Raw genomic sequence first — 20485 nt, 5'->3', positions numbered from 1 at the left:
AAATGAGTTTCTCATGTAGATCAGAGCAGGCCAGGACTTTGAAGCCCTGAAGTCATACATTTGTCTATTTTTACATGTAAACGGAAAAACAGTCATCAGGTTCTCATGTTTGTTTTGTGGCAGCAGCTCGGAAATATAAACATGAAACAAATGGTCAGCCAATGCAGTGTTGCTAAGGGGGTGGGCTATGACTTCATTTCTAGGTCTTGGGAAAAAAACGAATCAAGGTTTATTTTGTATGACTGCAGAGGATGAAACCAAAAAGAAATTAACACATTCAAGTCCATTTTACAATCTCAGTTTAAAATAGCACACAGCTGTCAATCTGATCATTACAAAAAACATACTTATCTATTTTATATAAATGTTTTTATTGATGTATATAAATGTTCCCCTCACATATTTGTTAGTTTTTCTTACATGAACAGATACAATAATACACACACACACACACACACACACACACACACACACACACACACACACACGCTTATATAAAATTGAGAAAAACAAACAAAACAAAACAAAAACTAAGATATTAATCAGCTGGTAGAACGTTTAATTACTTGCAATAGTTTACGAAGGGGCCCCAGATATGATAAAATTCTCTGTATTTGCCCTTCGCCACAAGGCCTATCTTTTGCAATTTAAAAAATGACATCACATCTCTAAACCAAAAGGAAACTGAAGGTTTCCTTTGAAGATTTCCAAAGGAGTAAGATGCAACGTCTAGCCAAAAGTGATGTAAAGGCTAATATTTTGAAGTGTGTAGGGTCGGTTAGACCAGTGTTGACTGGAAGCCCAAAAACAGCTAGAAAAGGGTCCGTGCAGATTTGGGTCCCAAGAGCCTTGGAAAGAATAACTGACTCCAGAAGCCATGGAGTCTTGGGGACAGAAAGAACATGTGACCTAGGTCACATGGGCTGGCATGACATCTCTCACACTGATCCATCACTTGTGGGTAAATCTCAGAAAGACGAGACTTTGAATAGTAAACCCTGTAGCACTTATCTATTTTGATGTATATATACAGTTTTGTTTTGCACAGCAAAGACTTTGATGGGTTTTGAGGATTTTAATTGAAGATCATTTGTAGACGGAGGATCTTTCACTTCTAGGAGAACTGCCTGGCTCTGTGGCAACAAACTGCACAATCCAAATAAGATGGAAATGATGAGATTAAATCTACAGCTAAATCCAAAATATAAAACAAGGGAAACTGTTTCTCCTCACAAAGGCTAGACAGTCTTCCAAGGGGTGATGGGAGGAAAATCATTGCCGAATATCCGAGTCCTAAAAGGTTAGAAGACCCGTTTATCTGTGGCTGTGTTTGTACTGTGCTTCTCTTTTTTCAGAACAGAGGTTCGTCGGTTCTGGGTGGGTTTAAACAAGAGAGACCCTGAATATGCCGGAGCTTGGGAGTGGTCTGATGGTTCTCCTGTGAGTACACAGAGACATTCACGGAGTGTCCTGGTGACCCATCAACGCTCCGTGGAGTGTTACAGATTTGTCTTTGTGCAGGTGGTGATGTCGTTCATTGATGATAAGAGCGAGGAGGATGACAGGAGGGACTGTGCTGCGTACAGTGACCTGACCAACACGTTCATGCCGCAGCTGTGCGACTCCAAACATGAGTGGATCTGTAAGCTTTCCAGAGGTAAACACGCACAAACACATTCACCTGCACTATCTACACACACATGCTGCTTATACACACATCAGGACTGCATCATTTACCAAACTCTGTTTTACATTGCAGGTGATAAACTGAACAAACCCTACTGGTACACTGAGCGTAAGTAAAGATTGTCTTTAGTTTCAACATTTGGGAACTTCATAGAGGGTTTCCTTTGTGTGTCTACAGTCTGCTGCTGGGTACGACTACATCATTATCATGTGACCTGCTAGATTAAAAAAAAAGTTTTGAGAGAAAGTGCTAACCGACCATTTAATGAGCATAAAATCCAGCTCTGGTAGCAGGCTAAGCCAGAGCCACTTTTTCTATATTTGTGTCATAGCCAGGAGTTTGTCTATATGTAGTCCTATCTTATTACGTGAATTTGTGTCCTGTTTCTGTGCTTGTCCTCGGCCACAGAGAGCGAGCCCTGGGTGTTTTACCGTGGAGCTGAGTACCTGCTGGCCAAGCAGCCCTTTGACTGGCAAGCTGTCTCTCTGGCATGTCAGATGATGGGAGCCTATCTGCTGTCCATTCACTCCAAAGAGGAGCTCAACTTTGTCAAGGAACGCTTGCGGCGGGTCTGTTACTGCCGCTGCTCATAGACATGGATTCTACTTTAAATCTTTAAATTCACAACCTGTTAAATTCAATTCAATTCAGTTTTGTTTATCTAGCAAAAATCACAAAAACATATTGCAAGATAAAGACCCGACAATAATAAAGATCATCAAATGACCCCCTATGAGCAAGCACTGGGTGACAGTGGGAAGGAAAAACTCACTCAGACAGAACCAGGCTCAGGGAGGGGCGGGGCCATCGCAGGCTCGGGGAGAAAGACGGGACAAAATAATGAGATTCCACAGAAATCAGTTTTTATAATCACTTTGAGGTGGTAACAGAATTTATTTCCAGATTACTTGTTAGCATTTTATTTATTAGCAACATTAATTGTATTATAATAGTATTTGATGCAATTAGTTAAAATATTACACAATTTCTTCTTTATTATATTCTAATTCCTACCACTTTAATAATTTAATTTAAATGTAATCAAATGGAAAATTATTCAATAATTTATTGAATACATACATAAATACAGTAAATATATATAAAAAATGTATTTTGATCATTTTAATACTCCTGATGAAGCTCGAATGGGCTAAAAAGTTGATTGTATTAAATTGTTTTTTGTCCCTGCATCACACCTGACCCTCAGTATACATTTTGCATCAGATAATTTTAATTTGACAATTTTTTTTAACAAAGTGGCATCAGCTGTTGTTGTTATTTTTTAATTATTGTTATTAAATTTTATTTATTGAAGTTGCAGGTCTAACATATCCCCACTACAGAACATGAAAGACAGACAGACTGTGTCGCTATTGTTGACTTCCAAACTTTGTTGGGCTTTTATAGCCACAGTAACCAGATAAAATTGAAAGTATTCAGTTAAATAAATCCACAATACATTAATATTGTAAAGCTACAATAAATACACATTAGCTGCAGAGAAACAAAAAAGCAAAACTGTTAGGAAATACAAAAAAAGGAAATACATTTTTATTTTATTTTGATGATTATGATGCTTTAGTATAATTAATTAAAATGGCTGCAGCTCTAAATGTGCTTTTAGCACTAACCTTTGACCTGAACTGTGAAAGATGTAATATTTGTGACTGGTGTTACTTTATTTCACAGATGGCAGGCCTTAATGGAGAATGCTGATTGTCCATATTTAGATCAGCGATGTGGTATTTCACAGCTACCGTTCACCATGCTCCTAGCATCTCTAGCACTCTCTTGACTTTGGATGAATCTACAAGGAGGCTCCAGGGCTAGATTTTTTTAAACAGTTGAAATGTAATTTAAGAAAACAGAAATGAATGAAACTCAGAGCAAAGTGGTTTATATTTCTTTAAGATGTGTTTTCAATGATTTCTAATGTTAAACACTATTAATTCTCTTAGGATTAATGGTCCAGCTGAGTAATCCTACTTCCTAATTGCAGTGATTTCAGTGAAATCAGTTCCTTTTGAGGCATTTTCTTGTTTTCAGAGATCCAGACAAACAAGCCAAATGAATGCGCTTAATCACAGAGGTTTGTCTCCATTGAATGGGCCACTACATCCATTCTTCAAACAGTTTACGCACACACTGATTGTACAAGCATGAACACAATGGATTTCCTGACTCGAGTGTTTACAGACGCATAGAGACAAGCTAAAATGCGCCTCATATGTGGACCCTTTAATGCTCGAGCGCTCCCAAAAAGCCTTTTGGATCGGACTAAAGAAGTCTCTTGTGGCGTCGAGGCTTGTGAGAGGATAATGAGAACAAAACAAGGCAGTGAAAGAGGCCAAGAACAGACTAAGCAGGGTGCCTGAAAGGCCCCTCATGTCAGGAGCTCTGAAAAGCCAATCTTCCGGCCTGGTGAAGGATGGCTCGCAAGTTTTCTTTGTCATTTATTTTCTGTTTACTGTGTCTCTTCAGCTCTCGCTGGGCCCGACTGAGTGGTGGATTGGCCTGTCCATTGGTCCGCCTGGACAGGAGGTCAGGTGTGTGGGGATTTTTTTTTGGAGCTTGTATCCCGTTTCTGTTACTGTGAGTGAAAAAATGCTGATGTTACTTTATGAATGTCAGACGTGATTTATAAAATGCAGGTCTTTCGAAGGCCTGTGCGTAAAGGTGTGGTGTTCTGTTTCAGTTTGTGAAACTTGTAAAAGCGAGCAAGAGGAAATGAACTCACGCTGCAAACTATTGCAGATTTGGTGAAATGGGCCTTACATGACTAAGGAAAAGCAGCATAAACAACTGGCCTTTAAAGTGGGGGGAGGGACATAAAGTGGGTGAAAGACAGTGGAAAAAACAGAAAAAAGCTCATTTTTTTAAAATAAAAAAACTTAAACAGAAGTTGGAAAAAGTCACAAAATTGCAAAATATTTCAAACGTTAATAAATTAGAATTGTGAATAAAATTTAAAGCTAATCTTCACTGTCCATCACTTAAGTCTCTACTTAAACTACTTCTAGTCACTTACATAAAGTGACTAGAATAGCTGCAGTGAAATCATCTGTGTGGTCTCATGAGGAGACAGTAACATAAAGAACACGTTTCCATCAGTAACAACATCATCTCTTTAAGTTGATGTTTTGACGTGGAGAAAATCACTGCGTTCGTACCTCAATACTGCATTTTCTTTTTCTAATTTTGGGTTACAATTTGTCCAACATTTACATGGAAACATGACCGATATCGAGGCTCACAGCTGCAGCTTCAGGCGTTTGAGGTACGGTGGCTCACAGCACAGTTTGTAATGGGCAAATCTACTCCAGTTCACTTGTATGAGCATGACTGCATTTACATATTGGCCAGCAGTTGTTAATATTAGCTTTAAAGCCAATTATATTAAGTATGAAAACAGCAGCAGTGAAACCCTGTCAGTCACAGGTAATGAGGTGGAGGTTAGTGCCAATGAAAAATGGGGTTATTAAGGTGAGAGCACTCAGGCGTGTAACAATCCTCATTAACAATTTTTTTTTCATGTATTCATTTGCAGGTGGAGTGACAAGACTACAGTAGACTTTCAGAAATTTGATGAAGTGGCTGTTGGCGATGATCTTCGGAGAAGAAGGGCGTGTGTCACCATGTCTTCTTCGTCAGGTAAGCGCGTGCACATGGAAACGCTCGCCCTCGTTTGCGTGTATTACCCTATGCCAGCGCTGAGATCTGCTCTGCACGTTGCAGGGAAGTGGGCACTGAGCAGATGCAGTGATCTCCATGGATACGTGTGCAAGAGAGAAACTGTATCTGTGGTGGAGACCCCCCGGGAACCGCACTACATTGGACGATGCCCGGAGAAATGGCTATACTTTGGACACAAGGTTCAGATAAACGCTTGTTGTCTGTGAAGGTTCTCAGTCATCCAGGTCATCGTAGTCTAAGGAGCTTGGAAAGAAAAGCGTCTGGACTTCTTTAAGTTGCTTGAAGACGTTTCCCTTCTCATCTGAGAAGCTTCTTCAGGTCTAAGAGTCAAATGGTGGAGAGTCCCAGATTTAAACCCAGTGGGAGTGACCCCCCAAAGAGGGACAAAGGATCCCCTGATGATCCTCTACCTAATCACATGAGCCAAGGTGTGAAAACGGGTGTGGGTCACAATCAGCCATGGTGTCGGGTGAGCTCATTGTGAAACCTGGCCCCACACTATCATGTGATTTCCTGAGGTCAGATTGCCCAGGGCGTGAGTGGGCGTTAGCAACACGCTCAGACAAAAACTGGTTCACCCAAAAGACAAAACTCCAAAACACAAACTTAACAATGTGGTGTATGCTGTACAGTGCAGCGAGGAATGCTCAGACCTCTACATTGGAGAGACCAAACAGCCACTTCACAAGCGCATGGCACAACACAGAAGAGCCACCTCCACAGGACAAGACTCAGCAGTCCATCTGCATCTAAAGGACAAAGATCACTCTTTCGAGGATGCCAGTGTTCACATTTTGGACAGAGAGGACAGATGGTTTGAAAGAGGAGTGAAAGAAGCCATCTATGTCCACTGTGAGCGACCATCTTTGAACAGAGGCGGGGGTTTACGACACCAACTCTCTGCCATCTATAATCCAGTTTTGAGTTCCCTTCCCAGACGCCTTAACACCCACTCACACCCTGGGCCATCTGACCTCAGGAAATCACATGATAGGGGGCGGCCAGGTTTCACAATGAGCTCACCCGAAACCCTGGCTGAAATCTGGGACTCTCCACCCTTTGACTCTTAGAAATGAAGAAGCTTCTCAGATGAGAGGTGAAACGTCTTCAAGCAACTTAAAGAAGTCCAGACGCTTTTCTTTCCAAGCTCCTTATAAACACTTGTTCACACACATGCACGCATATATTCAAATACAGATAATGAGACATTTGCATTAGTCTGTGGTAACTCTCCTAATCTGGTGATTCGTGCAAGGACACTGCAGCTCTCTAAGCTTGTTAAGTTGGCATGTCTTTAATAGCAGCAGCTCATAATGTGTGCATATGTGCGCTTTTATTAATGCTGTTGTCAGCAACTAAAATTTTAGATATATATCTATAATACTTTTGTGCAGTGTCATACCTAAAATACATTATATCTTCACGTGCAACATTGTAATTTTTAGTTTATCCCACCAGATGAATTTATGCCACAGTCAATTGCTGCTCCTCATGCTGGTCAGGACTGAATCAAACTTGCACACAGCGATTGCCTAATGCGAGGATATCAGAGCCATTTATATGAGGGACCACACACAGTGGGCTATGATCTTAAGTGGGCCGGACCAGTAAAAATCCCCTTTCTGTCAGTATAAATAACTTTAGCTACATATTTAATCCCTGCAATAGGTCAGTATAAGAAAAAGAAGTGCAATTTCAACAGTTTAACCACATGTTTAAAAAAGCAACCAAAGCAATCTGTCAGCATGACTGTCAGGGCTTCAATTCTTAAAATAAATATTTAAAATTACAGAAAAAACTTCTGGTAGCTCATTGCCCAGACTCTTCTGTTATTATAAAGCTGGAAGTTTTTGTTAATTCACAAAACTTTTCTATTTTATTTATTTATTGTACTGTGGACACATTGTAAAAAAACCCCCCAGAAATATCTATTGTGGATAGATTATATTCAAATATAGATTTATGAAAATACAGTTAAATGTCCAAAGTCTTTTCCCTCCTTCACATTTCCCAAAGATGTCCAGTGGGTTGGGTTGGAGTATTGGCCGATTCTGACCCCCGGGCCTAATGTTTGACACCCATGGCCTTTCACAGCTTTCCCCTTTTCACAAAGGTGAGAAGGTGAATACTTGCAAGATAACTTCCCAAAAACCTGCAGCTGCACTTTAGCCACTTCTCTACAAATGCATTTCGTTTACTAGAAGAGCTCACAGATGCTGGCAGGGATACCAAAACCAAATGTGTGCAAGTATTTCCCACAAGTAGCCTAAACACCCTCGAACACCGAGTAAAAACCGCTACAGCGAACATGAAAGGCAGGAAATAATAGTCGCTCTTTTCAGTAAATCATCTGCTTTGGCAGTTACTGCCTCTCAAAGCAAACCTGCTGTCACCGCCCTAATCACAGAGGAACCGGGCAATCTGCCAGTTCAGTCACCTCAGCAATCTGTAACTGTTCACTGTTAAGTAATATGTACAGTATATCTTATTAATAAACTGTGTTAGGTGTGTAGGAAATAAAATGTTTGCATCTGTTGACAATCTGTGTATTGCACACTACTCGACACTGCTACCACATTATTATTACGAAGAGCAAACTGCGCAAAAGTGGCTCATTTTACCGTCTGTGCTTCCTCTAAATTCCCAGCTGCATTTGGGTTTAAAGTAGGATGTTTGTGTTTCCATTCACTGTTTCTGGACTGTTGTGTTTTTAAAGAGCAGCTTCCCCCCACCCCCCACCCTGACAGCACTCGAGCTGCATCAACCTCACAAGAACCAGCACATGCTCACATGAAGCAATATCAATCGATGATGAATGATTGTTTAAATTGTGGATTTTTTGGCATCATCGAAACGATTATTTTGAAATAAATGCAATAGGAAAAATTCTGGTAAAGACTTGACACAGGATCTGAGAGATGCATCTGACCCTTCAGTTCATCCATCTACTTTTCACTGAAGCTTCAGCAGAAATGTTATCAGTGGAAGGGTGGCTGTCAAGAAGCCATTCCTAAGGAAGGGAAACATGGAGAAAAGGCTGAGGTATGCCAGATTACACAAGAACTGGACTGATGAAGTGAATCCAAATTTCAGTGTTTACACAGAAGATCAGGAGAGGTACAACATCTGTAACATCTGGTGGCATCTGTAAAACACGGTGGAGACTGGACTGGATTTCAGACAGGGATGTTGGGAATGTTGTCAAAATTAATGCAATTATGAAGGCAGAAAAGTAGCGTTGGAGTTTGATCCAACATCTAATGCCATCTGGAAAGTATCTAATTGTTGCCTTTCTTATTTTTTTTGCCTTATATGCTATAATTCCATGTATGTTTATGCATTTAAAAAATTGCTGCAATTATTTCCTACTTTCCTCGAAAACTCCAAAAAAATGAGAGGTGAGAGAGGCTTAAGACTTTTGCACAGTACTAGAAGGGAGAGAAACACGATAATAACAAAGAGACTCAACCTTTTGGTTCATAGTTAATGGGGCTTGAACTCCTTAGTCAGAGAAACCTTAACTGCTTTCAAAATACAACAGAGACGCTGTCATTTCCTCGTGTAACGCGACCAGATTTCTCTCAAATTGAATCAAGAAGCAGAGCTCTTGTTGCTGAAACTTTCCCTTTTTGTTAACCAGTAACATTGTGGTTGCATTACCTCCTCCCTCCTACATGCTTTGACTTCTGTATCTTTGAGTCGTGCACACTCCAAACAACAGTCCTGTCAGTGATCTGGGATTTGCATTCATGTTTTGTGTGTGTGGTTGTGTGTGTTGGCAGTGTCTCCTGCTTCACCTCCCTACCAGTCCAAAAGAGGGAAAGAGTTGGAAAGATGCCCAGTCCATCTGCTCTTCTTTTCAAGGCTCGCTAGTTGCCATAGAAGATGAGATTGAACAAGGTAGAGTCTTAGTGAACTGCACAACCATGCGTCAATGATTCGCTGCACAATCACTGCCTGAGAAGACAAACAGCTTTATTTCCACTTTTTTTCCTGTCATGTCATCATTTCTGTAGCCTTCATCACCATGTTTCTCCAGGGAAGCGCTGTAGGTGTGTGGATTGGGTTGAGAGATGAGGACACCATGAAATGGACCAATGGGAGGCCAGTCAGCTACACCAACTGGTCTCCAGTAGAACCAAAGAACCCTCTCAATGTAAGCTGTAGAAAATACCTGAAGTTCACTTTATTAACTGCTAGAACTGCTAGCATATTCTTAATATATGAGCTTGTGACTGTGTGAATATGTAGGAAGTACCTTGCTTTTTGTCCTGTGAGAGCTTAGTACATCCAAGTTACAGTCATTTTATATTAGATAAGGAGAAATAGCACCTCCCACTGCTGTAAAACTGGCCCTTCCAGTGCAGAGATTTGAAGGAAGGCACAGATGATTTGGGCATGTGCAGAGGAAGGATAGCGGAGAAAGGATGTTGAATATGGAGCTGCCAGCCAATTAGGAAAGGAGGAAAACCACAGAGAAGAGTAATAGATGTAGTGAAAGAAGACGTGTAGACTGCTGGTCTGATAGAGGAGGATGAGGGGAAAGAGTGAGATGATGGCAGCCCTAAAGGGAGCAGCCAGAAGAAGAATACAAAAAAAAGAATAATTCATTAAAGCTGTGCAAAATGTATTCGTTCATCTCATTACTTTGGCTTTAGACACTTGGAGTATGAATAAAGTTGATTTGATTGCAGTTTTTGGGCTCAAGTCGTGACATTTTCATAGTTTAAGTCTAAAATTTTGTTTGACTTTATTAAATATACTAAAGTTATCGTATTAAAGAAAATCAGGTGATTCTGGGGCAGTCAACTGGGAGGTAGTGATTCATTGTTCCTGAAACGAGCTTGTCGTGAACAGAGGTGACACATGCTAATAAATGTGCTATTGTCAGTAGTTCTTTAGTAGTGGTTCTTTATGTTCTCAGGAAGACACGTGGCTCCAAGGATATACTGATGAGCCTCTGTGTACTGTCCTGTCCAACAACCACAACTTCCACCTGACGGGGAAGTGGTACGACGAGAAGTGCAGCGAGAGCGGGTATGGCTTTGTATGTCAGAAACCTCAAGGTAAGGCTCCCTCAGGTTCTCTATCTTTGGTTTTTGGTTTTTTGCTCTGAAGGTTTGGATGGATGGATGGATGGCAAAGCTAATTAGCGATCCATTAGCTGTGTATGAACTAATCCATCATGCTGAACCTTGAGTTCTCCCCACACTCCTCCCTGCTTTCTTGTCACAGATCCATCCAAACGCCCCACCCACTCGTATCACCACCTTCTCCCAGAAATTATTGAGTACAGGAACCGCAACTACAAGGTTGTGACTGGCAACCTGAGCTGGTACGACGCGATGAATAAGTGCAAAGGCCATGATTCTGACCTTGTGAGCGTTACAGATGCCTACCACCAGGCTTTCCTTACTTTCCTTGTCAATAGATTGGGAGCGCCGCACTGGATTGGACTGTACAGTGTAGACGTATGTACCTTCTATCCTCTTATCTGTTATGTACTGTATACAGTGGGGCAAAAAAGTATTTAGTCAGCCACCGATTGTGCAAGTTCCCCCACCTAAAATGATGACAGAGGTCAGTAATTTGCACCAGAGGTACACTTCAACTGTGAGAGACAGAATGTGAAAAAAAAATCCATGAATCCACATGGTAGGATTTGTAAAGAATTTATTCGTAAATCAGGGTGGAAAATAAGTATTTGGTCAATAACAAAAATACAACTCAATACTTTGTAACATAACCTTTGTTGGCAATAACAGAGGTCAAACGTTTACTATAGGTCTTTACCAGGTTTGCACACACAGTAGCTGGTATTTTGGCCCATTCCTCCATGCAGATCTTCTCGAGAGCAGTGATGTTTTGGGGCCGAGCAACACGGACTTTCAACTCCCGCCACAGATTTTCTATGGGGTTGAGGTCTGGAGACTGGCTAGGCCACTCCAGGACTTTCAAATGCTTCTTACGGAGCCACTCCTTTGTTGCCCGGGCGGTGTGTTTTGGATCATTGTCATGTTGGAAGACCCAGCCTCGTTTCATCTTCAAAGTTCTCACTGATGGAAGGAGGTTTTGGCTCAAAATCTCACGATACATGGCCCCATTCATTCTGTCCTTAACACGGATCAGTCGTCCTGTCCCCTTGGCAGAAAAACAGCCCCATAGCATGATGTTTCCACCCCCATGCTTCACAGTAGGTATGGTGTTCTTGGGATGCAACTCAGTATTCTTCTTCCTCCAAACATGACGAGTTGAGTTTATACCAAAAAGTTCTACTTTGGTTTCATCTGACCACATGACATTCTCCCAATCCTCTGCTGTATCATCCATGTGCTCTCTGGCAAACTTCAGACGGGCCTGGACATGCACTGGCTTCAGCAGCGGAACACGTCTGGCACTGCGGGATTTGATTCCCTGCCGTTGTAGTGTGTTACTGATGGTGACCTTTGTTACTTTGGTCCCAGCTCTCTGCAGGTCATTCACCAGGTCCCCCCGTGTGGTTCTGGGATCTTTGCTCACCGTTCTCATGATCATTTTGACCCCACGGGATGAGATCTTGCGTGGAGCCCCAGATCGAGGGAGATTATCAGTGGTCTTGTATGTCTTCCATTTTCTGATGATTGCTCCCACAGTTGATTTTTTCACACCAAGCTGCTTGCCTATTGTAGATTCACTCTTCCCAGTCTGGTGCAGGTCTACAATACTTTTCCTGGTGTCCTTCGAAAGCTCTTTGGTCTTGGCCATGGCGGAGTTTGGAGTCTGACTGTTTGAGGCTGTGGACAGGTGTCTTTTATACAGATGATGAGTTCAAACAGGTGCCATTCATACAGGTAACGAGTGGGGGACAGAAAAGCTTCTTACAGAAGACGTTACAGGTCTGTGAGAGCCAGAGATTTTCCTTGTTTGAGGTGACCAAATACTTATTTTCCACCCTAATTTACGAATAAATTCTTTACAAATCCTACCATGTGGATTCATGGATTTTTTTTTTCACATTCTGTCTCTCACAGTTGAAGTGTACCTCTGGTGCAAATTACTGACCTCTGTCATCATTTTAAGTGGGGGAACTTGCACAATCGGTGGCTGACTAAATACTTTTTTGCCCCACTGTACCTCTGTAGTGTGTTTGTGTGAGATATTACTGTGTGTATCTTTAAACAAATTCTTTTTGGACATACACAGACTGCTTCCGATACCTAAACGGCTTTCTTGGTTATGTGCGCCTGGTTAGCCTAAAGGCTAAATCACAATCACCAGGAGGTTTTTGTCAGCTGTTTGGGGAATACACATTTTTCCCTAGCAACTAGATTGTCACACAGCAGTCTCTAGGCCTGTATGACTGGGGCCATCTTCACGTGATCCTACACACATCACACATCAAGTTAGCGCCACATGGTTAGTGGTCACGTGTCTGCAAAACCTCAGTGTGAAGAGTTCAGAGTTATGCAGTACATTTTTTGTTAAAAAGCATTTCTACCAAGCTCCTGTCTTCAGATTTAACGCATTCAATTTAATTGTTATTAAGAAGGAAAACTTCAAAGATTTAACTTCAATTAACTTACATTTGTTGTTTTTTGGTGGGGTTTTTTTTTAAATGTTATTATCTTTTCCAGCAAAGCTCACTTTGTCCTTGCACACTTTGTTTTTTTGCAGAAAAGTCCACTTCTTTGGACAAGACTAAAAGGTTACAGATCATTAAGCATGCAGATGAAAATGTTGCAAGTTGTGAAAGCAACAGTGAGAATGAAATACTGAACGAAACAATCAGTATTAACCTCAAAGCACAACCACATATGATGACACAAAACGACAGCACATCCTTATTGCTGCACACTAACAGAATAATAAGCAATAAACCGAAGACATTACACCAGACGAAGCACTCAGAGTGCAAACCTTTCCCAAGGCAGCTCACTCAGTGGACAGTATTTGCTTTTAAGTAAACAGTATTTGTTTTTGTACATATATATATTCACCTTGTTTTCCTTGCTCCTTTTAAATGTACTTTAAGATCTTTGTAGTTCAGAAAAAATAAAGCATCTTGGGATCTGCTTGAAAGAAAGGCAGACATGAAATGCAAAAGTGATATCAGACATCAAATATGACATGATATTTGAAGGAAAACTAAAACGTGATACTTAGAATCCCCATACATTATTCTCTGTATGCCTCTATGTTGTCGGTACAAACATTGGCAGTAAGAAACAGTCTTAAATAGCTCCATAAAGCTGTTGATCTGTTGATCTCAAAGAGAGGTCAGAGGTCAAGTGTGACATGACATTTTAAATCTTTATGCACTACTTTCTATATGTTACACACAACACACTTATAAGGCTTTTTGTGAGTTTTAAATAAATCATTAAGTTGGCCTTGAAGACTTCGGTGGATGGAAGCCAACCTTTAATAGCTTCTTAACATGAACCCACACTACATACCTTTTAGCAGAATGCATTAAAAACTTTTCAAACCGTTATGTTTACAACCAGAATGAGCCTCACACATGTAAACACAACCAAAAAAATATATCCTCCTTGGTGTATATATAGTGTACTGCTGTCACACAGTTGAGATAGCATTGTGTGCCAACTTCCTACTTTCTAACAGTCTGAACAATCAGATTAAAGGGACCTGTTTCAGTGTCATGGGATCTGATTTGTGACTCCTGATAGGTGAGGCTGTGGACTTCTGCTGACAAAGGGAAGTGATATTTAGACGTTTCTGGGTGTGTGGGATTTAGCGGAGTTGAAGCAAAAGCATTTGATTATCGTTTACTAGAGGACGTCACTCTAGTTAATATCACTGTCTTATTCCTTAGTGAGACTTCTGTTGGCGTGTTGCCCATGTAGAGATCTCGTGGGCACGTGTTTTCCCGTCAGTCTTCCTAGCCACTGTAAAATATCGTGAGCGTCGAGACAAATGAACACAGTGTGTGTGAGGAGCCGATTTCCTCTATTATATGTATTTTATTACTCATGTTAAAGATAAGCCAGCTACTCATTTTTATTGTAGGGTCTGCCTTACAGTATAAAGCGCCTTCAAGCGCCTGTTGTTGTGATTTGGTGTTGTATAAAGAAATTGAATTAAATTCAATTAGCAAATTTTAGTCAGTAATACATTGACCGGTAGCTAGATGCTTCCTCAGAAACATATATCTCCTTAAATAAAGTTTTTTTATTTTTAAATATATAACACAACAGATGGTTTTATGCAGTAAAATATAGAATAAAATGTGTGTTGGGCTGAAGAAATACACCTGACACACTGGTAGAAAGCCAGCGCTAATGACAGTTTATCCACGCGAGCGTCAGCACTGATTGCAGGAACATTTTGGTTGCTTCTTATTTAAAGTTAAGTCATGACTGACACTTTGTGACTGTGCTTCCTTACAGAGCGGCATCAATTATCAGTGGTCGGATGGCAGCGACACAGTGTACACGCACTGGGACGCAGCCGACGACGATGACGACTTTGAGACCGGCGAGTGCGTGTACATGGACGTGAATGGAGGCTGGCGGCGAGCTGACTGTGAAACACTGCTGCCAGGAGCCCTGTGCCATGTTCCCCAAAGTCCCTCCAAGCCAAGTCGGTGCTACTTCAGTGAAAATCCGTGCACCCGACATTGCATCTATTCAGCTTTTGGTTTCTGTAGTTCACAGCGGAATGTGTGAAAATACCCATTTCCTGCCTTCTCCTGCTGTCCCTCGCAGGCAATAAACCGTTAACCGCGAATGTGATGGCGTGTCCCTCCACATGGGTGAAATTTGGACATGGTTGTTACAGCTTTGAGTCCGTGGCGGAGAAACGTAGTTTTGAGAAGTCAAGAGAGCACTGCAGGAATAAAGGTAAGCTATTCGTCGGATATGACTTACAGTCACTACCAACGCAGCTGCTATCTGTTAATGTTTCCAGACCGATAGCTGTAAATTATCTTATTTCTCAGCTGTTTTTTCAGACTGTGACATGACGTGTTGCTTTTTGAGTTTCTTTAACCTGCTTTACTTTGTCAGACAAGTTCTATTTAAGTGATTTCTTGATTCAACAGGTCTGCCAATAATCAGGCCTGGGTGTGGCTAGTGAAATTAAGTGTGGTTAATCCCAGTTCATTCATGATTCACCAAGGAGAGGAACTACTTTTTCAAATAGGGACAAATAGATCTGAAGAGCTTTTTTCCCTTAATAACTGAAGCCATCATTTTAAAACTGCATTTTGTGTTTACTCGGGTTATCTTTCTCTAATATTAAAATGTGCTTGTTTATCTGAAACATCCGAGTTTGACAAAAAATCTCGAAATCAGAAAAGGGGGAGATACTTTTTCACAGCACTGTAGGACCACATGCAGCACCTAGATTAATGAAGCTTAGCTGAACTTGGCAAGAAGTTCAGAAGCAGGATGAAACAACGAGCCTGTCTCTCTGCAAAGATAACATCCACCCACAGCAATAAAAAGTAAAGTGTAAAGTTAAGCTGTGTTTTGTTTTGTTTTTTGCGGCGGGTTATTTGTCTGGTATTTTCTTTGATTTTTTCCTTAAGACGTCTCTTCCCGCCTGCCAACTTCACAGTTATAACAGGACAGAGCCAAGTTGTTGTTTCACCCTGCTTCCTATCTTCTATCTCTTCTAAGTCAGGCTAGCATTCTCAGCGTATCTGCTCATATATTGCATTGAAAAATGAAGGTTAAATTCAAACGTCTGCCTTTTAGTAAGAAAGCAAATAAATATTTTCGTCATATTCGCATTCCTTTGCAACACTAATTATCGTGAGTGTGTCATGTTTCTGTTTTTGTCACCCACTAGTCAACACCTCCGATGTCCTGACCATTGAGGATGAGACGGAGAACCGTTTCATCATGGAGCAGCTCTGGTCATCGAGGCTCCTTCCCCAGACCTTATGGTTGGGGATGCACTTCAATGTTGACAGTAAGAGTCAGTCGCTTTTCTGTACCATCAGATAAACACAATGTCGTGTCATTAAAGTGAGGAATCTGCTTTTAGCTGACTCTATGGCCTGGGTAGATGGTTCACCAATGGAGTACACCAACTGGCCCCACAAAGGTCCAAACCCCAAGCTGCTGACTGAGGATTCCTGTGTCACTACTAGGGTAGTTGATGGTACTTGGCACTTTACACCGTGCACAGAGCGGCTTGGCTTCATCTGCAAAATCATCTCAGGTAACGTGAATCAGAGGCTCCCAAAATCTGCACCTAAGTCACAAAGAAAATAAAAGAACTGACATTATAACAAAAGTGGAGTACAGAGAAGATTAGATACAAGACATAAAAGTAAACTCCTTGTTCACTCTGCTGGAGGAAGATTTGAATCAAACTCTAAATATTATTTCTACGTCTTTCAGCTCAGTGTTTTGGCTTTCCAACTGACAGCCAGTTTTCAGTGTTTTGGGTGAAAACAGTAGAGCAGCCAAACAGCTCCTTCTGAACACAAATCAAGCAAGCAACTATTTGGTGAAGTATTTTGCTTTCTCTTGGAAATCCATCCATCCATGCTCATCTGTGTTTGCAGCTCATTTTAATGCTCTCAACGTGGACAAGTCAAACTTCAAAACAGGGAAGGCAGGATAGTTAAAAGTGCTATAACCCTATGCAGAAGGTTGTGCTCATTCTAAACAGATAAACAGCCTGGAAACTAAATTTGTGGCTCCTAAAGAACACTACCACAGGAGGCATGTGTAGAAACTGTGAGCATTACACTCACTGCCCACTTAATTCATTAATATATGAATTTAAATATCTTATTAGAAAGTCACATGGCAGCAACTTGATACATATAGGAAAGTAGACGTGCTGAAGTTCAAAACTGAGAATCAGAATGAGGAAGAAAGATGACTTAAGTGACTTCAAACGTGTCATGGTTGATGGTGATGGTGATGGAGTAATCTGAGTAATTCAGAAACTGCTGACTAACTACTGGGATCTGGGCTTTAGCGAGTATGACCCTAAAAAGAGCAAATAGCAAGCAGCAGGTTTCTGCAAAAATGGTTTGTCAAGTCATGTCAGCTTTATTTATATAGCACATTTAAAGGACATCAAGTGTCGGCCAAAGTGAAAGTGAACAGAGAGACAATATAATCAAATAAAAATAGATAAGATAAAAAACATTGTAACACATCCATATATACACACACAGGCAGACTCTTATATATACTTGTTTGTAGAAATATACATGTATGTGTACATATGCACATGCATATACAAAAGTGTACACATACACACACAAGCACACATACGTGAACATAAAATACATGTATACATATACACAGGCGGAACAGGCTTGAGTGACAGATGCCTAAATAGAGAGAGTTACAGTAGTCAAGACGTGATGATATGAAGGCATGGATAACGGTTTCCAGATCTTTAGATGATATTTTTGAGTTTAGAAATGCTCCTGAGTTGGAAAAAAATGCCACAAACAACTGAGTTTATTTGTTTGTCCAGCTTGAGGGTAGAATCGAAAATGAAACCAAGATCTTTTACATGGGGATGTACATTAGCTGATAGTGGGCCCAAGTCCTTTCTTATGAGACTAACAGACTCTTGCTTACTGAAAAACTCTGTCGATGTCAGAGGTCAGAGAAGGGTAGTCAGACTTGTTCAAACTTATAAAAAGGCAACAGTAAGTCAAATAACCACAGGTTACAAGCACATCTCTGAATACACAACAAAGGGTTACAGCAGCAGAAGACCACACCAGGTGCCACCCCTGTCAGGCTACAGTTTGCGCAGGTTCACCAAAATTAGACGTTAGAAAATAGGAAAAATGTTGCTTGGTCTGATGACTCTCAATTTCTGCAGCAGCATTTGGATGTTGAGGTCATACCATGGACTAAACAACATAAAAGCTTAAATCCCTCCTGACTTGTATTTACTGGTTCATTGTGGTGGATTCACAGGTTTCTTTGTTTGTCTGTTTGTTTTATATATTTAGCTCTATAGAAATGGTTAGAAATCATTATTGAGACCTAAAATAAATCAAATGTTCATATTGATTCTTTTGATAATTGTTGCTGCACCGTAACATAACATTTGAAAGCATAAACTTTTCCTATTTATTGATCTTTGCTGCATATTCTCACCTGATGAGTTCAAAACGGTTGTGCATTTCTTTTCCAGATGGAAATACTGAGGTGGAAGTGAAACCGCTGAATGGTAAAGTGCATTTCAAGCTAAATAACTTAAAAACATTGAATGTTTTTCCGTAGGTTTGATATGTGTGAGGACGCTGTTTCATGTTGCAGGGCCGCGTTCAGCTGGAAGCTCAAATATGTGGCTAAACATGCTGACCGCGATTCCTGCTGCAGTGTTTAAGCCCTTTGCATGCTATTTAATAAGAGGTTCACACATTAAATTTAGAGCACGACTACATAAGAGCTGCTGTTGTGCGTTTCAGGTTTGCATCACGGTGTCATCCCCGCTGCTGTGCTGGCAGCGTTGCTAATCTTTATCCTGCTGGCAGGGGTAATGTGGTTTCTGTACAAGAGGAGCTCCGGACGTTTCCAGCGGCTCCCCACGCTCGGCAGCGCTTATTTCAGGCAAACGGACTCGCAGGCTACGGAGTCAGATGGAAACGTTCTCATCGCAGACCTGGAGCCTCCCTCGGGAGAGTAGCACGCGTTGACTTGTTTCTTCCTCGAAGCCTCTGCTGTCCTCCCGTGCTCCGTCACCTTGTCACCGTCAGCTACGGATGCCGCGTTGCACTGTAAAACTGTGATGCTGACTCCTCAGGACAGTGGTGAGATGATGACGGCAAGCAGTTTCGAGCGCGTCTCTAGTTTTCATTTACTCGCACCATTTAGGTCACCAAACACTTGCAAAGACACTTGAAGGCCACGGACTAAGAGATCACACAGACCAAGAAGGGACGCTAAAGAGCTTTGGACTTGTTTGAAGAGGTTCCGTTTGATGTCATCCGGGATTTATTCTGTTATGATTTGTAAACAGTGTTAAGGAGAATAATTTAAGACATGCTCTTGGGCTTCTTTTCAGGGCAAAAAGTCACTTTCATTGTCAAGCATGAGTACGATTCATGATAAAATATTCTTTACAATGATGCTTTGTTCATTCAGACTTCTGTTGATGGGTCTGTATGCATGGTACAGTATTTTGTCAGTATTACTTATTTTGTCATTTTTTATTCTCTCATGTGTACGTGCTGTATGTTGGTCATGACCAAATAAGTACTGGGACTGAATGGATTTGCTTGGTTCTGGCTGCTGACGAAAAGAACACAGAGGGATATATGTTTTGCACAGTTTTATTTGTGTTTTAATAAATCGAATTTGGTTGAATGGTTTCTGTTAGTTTCATTATTACTTACTGTACTTTCAATTTGCCTGGTGTTATTTTCTTTGCTTCGTCACCTTAAACCCACACTTCCTCTTAGACGGCCAACTTAAAAGATGCCAGCAGAAACCACAGTGAGGTTGTGCATCTCGTATTTAACTATGTTTTGTCTTTTGGGCATTACTATTTTTACCAGAAAGAAATCTAAAAACTTAGATTGACGTGAGGGACAGAGATCAGAGTCCTTACAGACTGCCTGGGGAATAATGTTATTGATATAGTAATGATGTAGGGCCATAAAGGTCATTGTCCTTTTTTATTATCAAAGGAAACCATTCGTGCCTATCGGTTTCCCTTGAATGTTATCGGTTATGTTTTATGATCTCACCCTGAAACAATTTCTTGATAAATTTCTTCACTGTCCTGAGGGCAAACTTTTTTCCTGACATGGTGCCCTTTAAGTAATAATTTAATAATCACCCGGTGTTTTGTTGATCTCTGTAAAACGCACAAACGTCTCGGTGTGTGTGCAGTAATTATCGGTAACGAAGCTGGTGAAATAATAGAGAATAAACAGAAATGAAAGGACAGGTGATCAGCTGTTAGCTGTCACGGGACTTTCATAGTAGATGAAAAAACACCCGAAAGCCCGATTATTCAGGGAAACAACCGAGTGGGTGCGAAATACCTTTCTGGGCAGGGTATGTGAAAGGAAGACGCCAGAAAATAACCAGAAAGTTCACGGTACTTGAGGGCGAAACCGGAAGAAGAACGTCACCACCTTCCAAATTAAAATTTAACGGTTGACTA

The 20485-nt window shown here is 41.0% G+C and overlaps 1 protein-coding gene across 3 annotated transcripts in view; it reads left to right on the top strand.

The window, feature by feature from the left end:
• The window catches only part of pla2r1 (phospholipase A2 receptor 1), a 31715-nt gene extending 11621 nt beyond the window's left edge, over positions 1-20094 (top strand). The window contains exons 13-29 of one of the 3 annotated variants that reach the window (XM_086290802.1): positions 1356-1440; positions 1522-1657; positions 1760-1795; positions 2096-2256; positions 4169-4233; positions 5235-5338; positions 5423-5559; positions 9163-9280; positions 9397-9536; positions 10305-10446; positions 10616-10851; positions 14770-14962; positions 15088-15222; positions 16175-16297; positions 16373-16549; positions 18506-18541; positions 18783-20094. In XM_086290802.1, coding sequence (XP_086146928.1) covers positions 1356-1440; positions 1522-1657; positions 1760-1795; positions 2096-2256; positions 4169-4233; positions 5235-5338; positions 5423-5559; positions 9163-9280; positions 9397-9536; positions 10305-10446; positions 10616-10851; positions 14770-14962; positions 15088-15222; positions 16175-16297; positions 16373-16549; positions 18506-18541; positions 18783-19000 — 2242 coding nt within the window. In that variant the 3' untranslated portion in view covers positions 19001-20094. Of the gene's footprint in view, positions 1-1355; positions 1441-1521; positions 1658-1759; positions 1796-2095; positions 2257-4168; positions 4234-5234; positions 5339-5422; positions 5560-9162; positions 9281-9396; positions 9537-10304; positions 10447-10615; positions 10852-14769; positions 14963-15087; positions 15223-16174; positions 16298-16372; positions 16550-18505; positions 18542-18782 lie in introns of those variants that run through there. The other 2 variants (XM_086290805.1, XM_086290809.1) reach the window with 2 other exon arrangements.
• Positions 20095-20485: the final 391 nt, after the last annotated feature.

Source organism: Aulonocara sp. 'chitande type north' Nkhata Bay, linkage group LG1 (assembly GCF_057382095.1).
Source record: "Aulonocara sp. 'chitande type north' Nkhata Bay isolate Kocher_YH1m ecotype deep benthic linkage group LG1, A_spYH_male_GT1.1, whole genome shotgun sequence".
In the NCBI taxonomy this organism is placed as follows: Eukaryota; Metazoa; Chordata; class Actinopteri; order Cichliformes; family Cichlidae; genus Aulonocara; species Aulonocara sp. 'chitande type north' Nkhata Bay.
The sequence above is the reverse complement of the archived record's forward strand: the minus strand, read 5'-3'. Positions and strand labels throughout refer to the sequence as shown.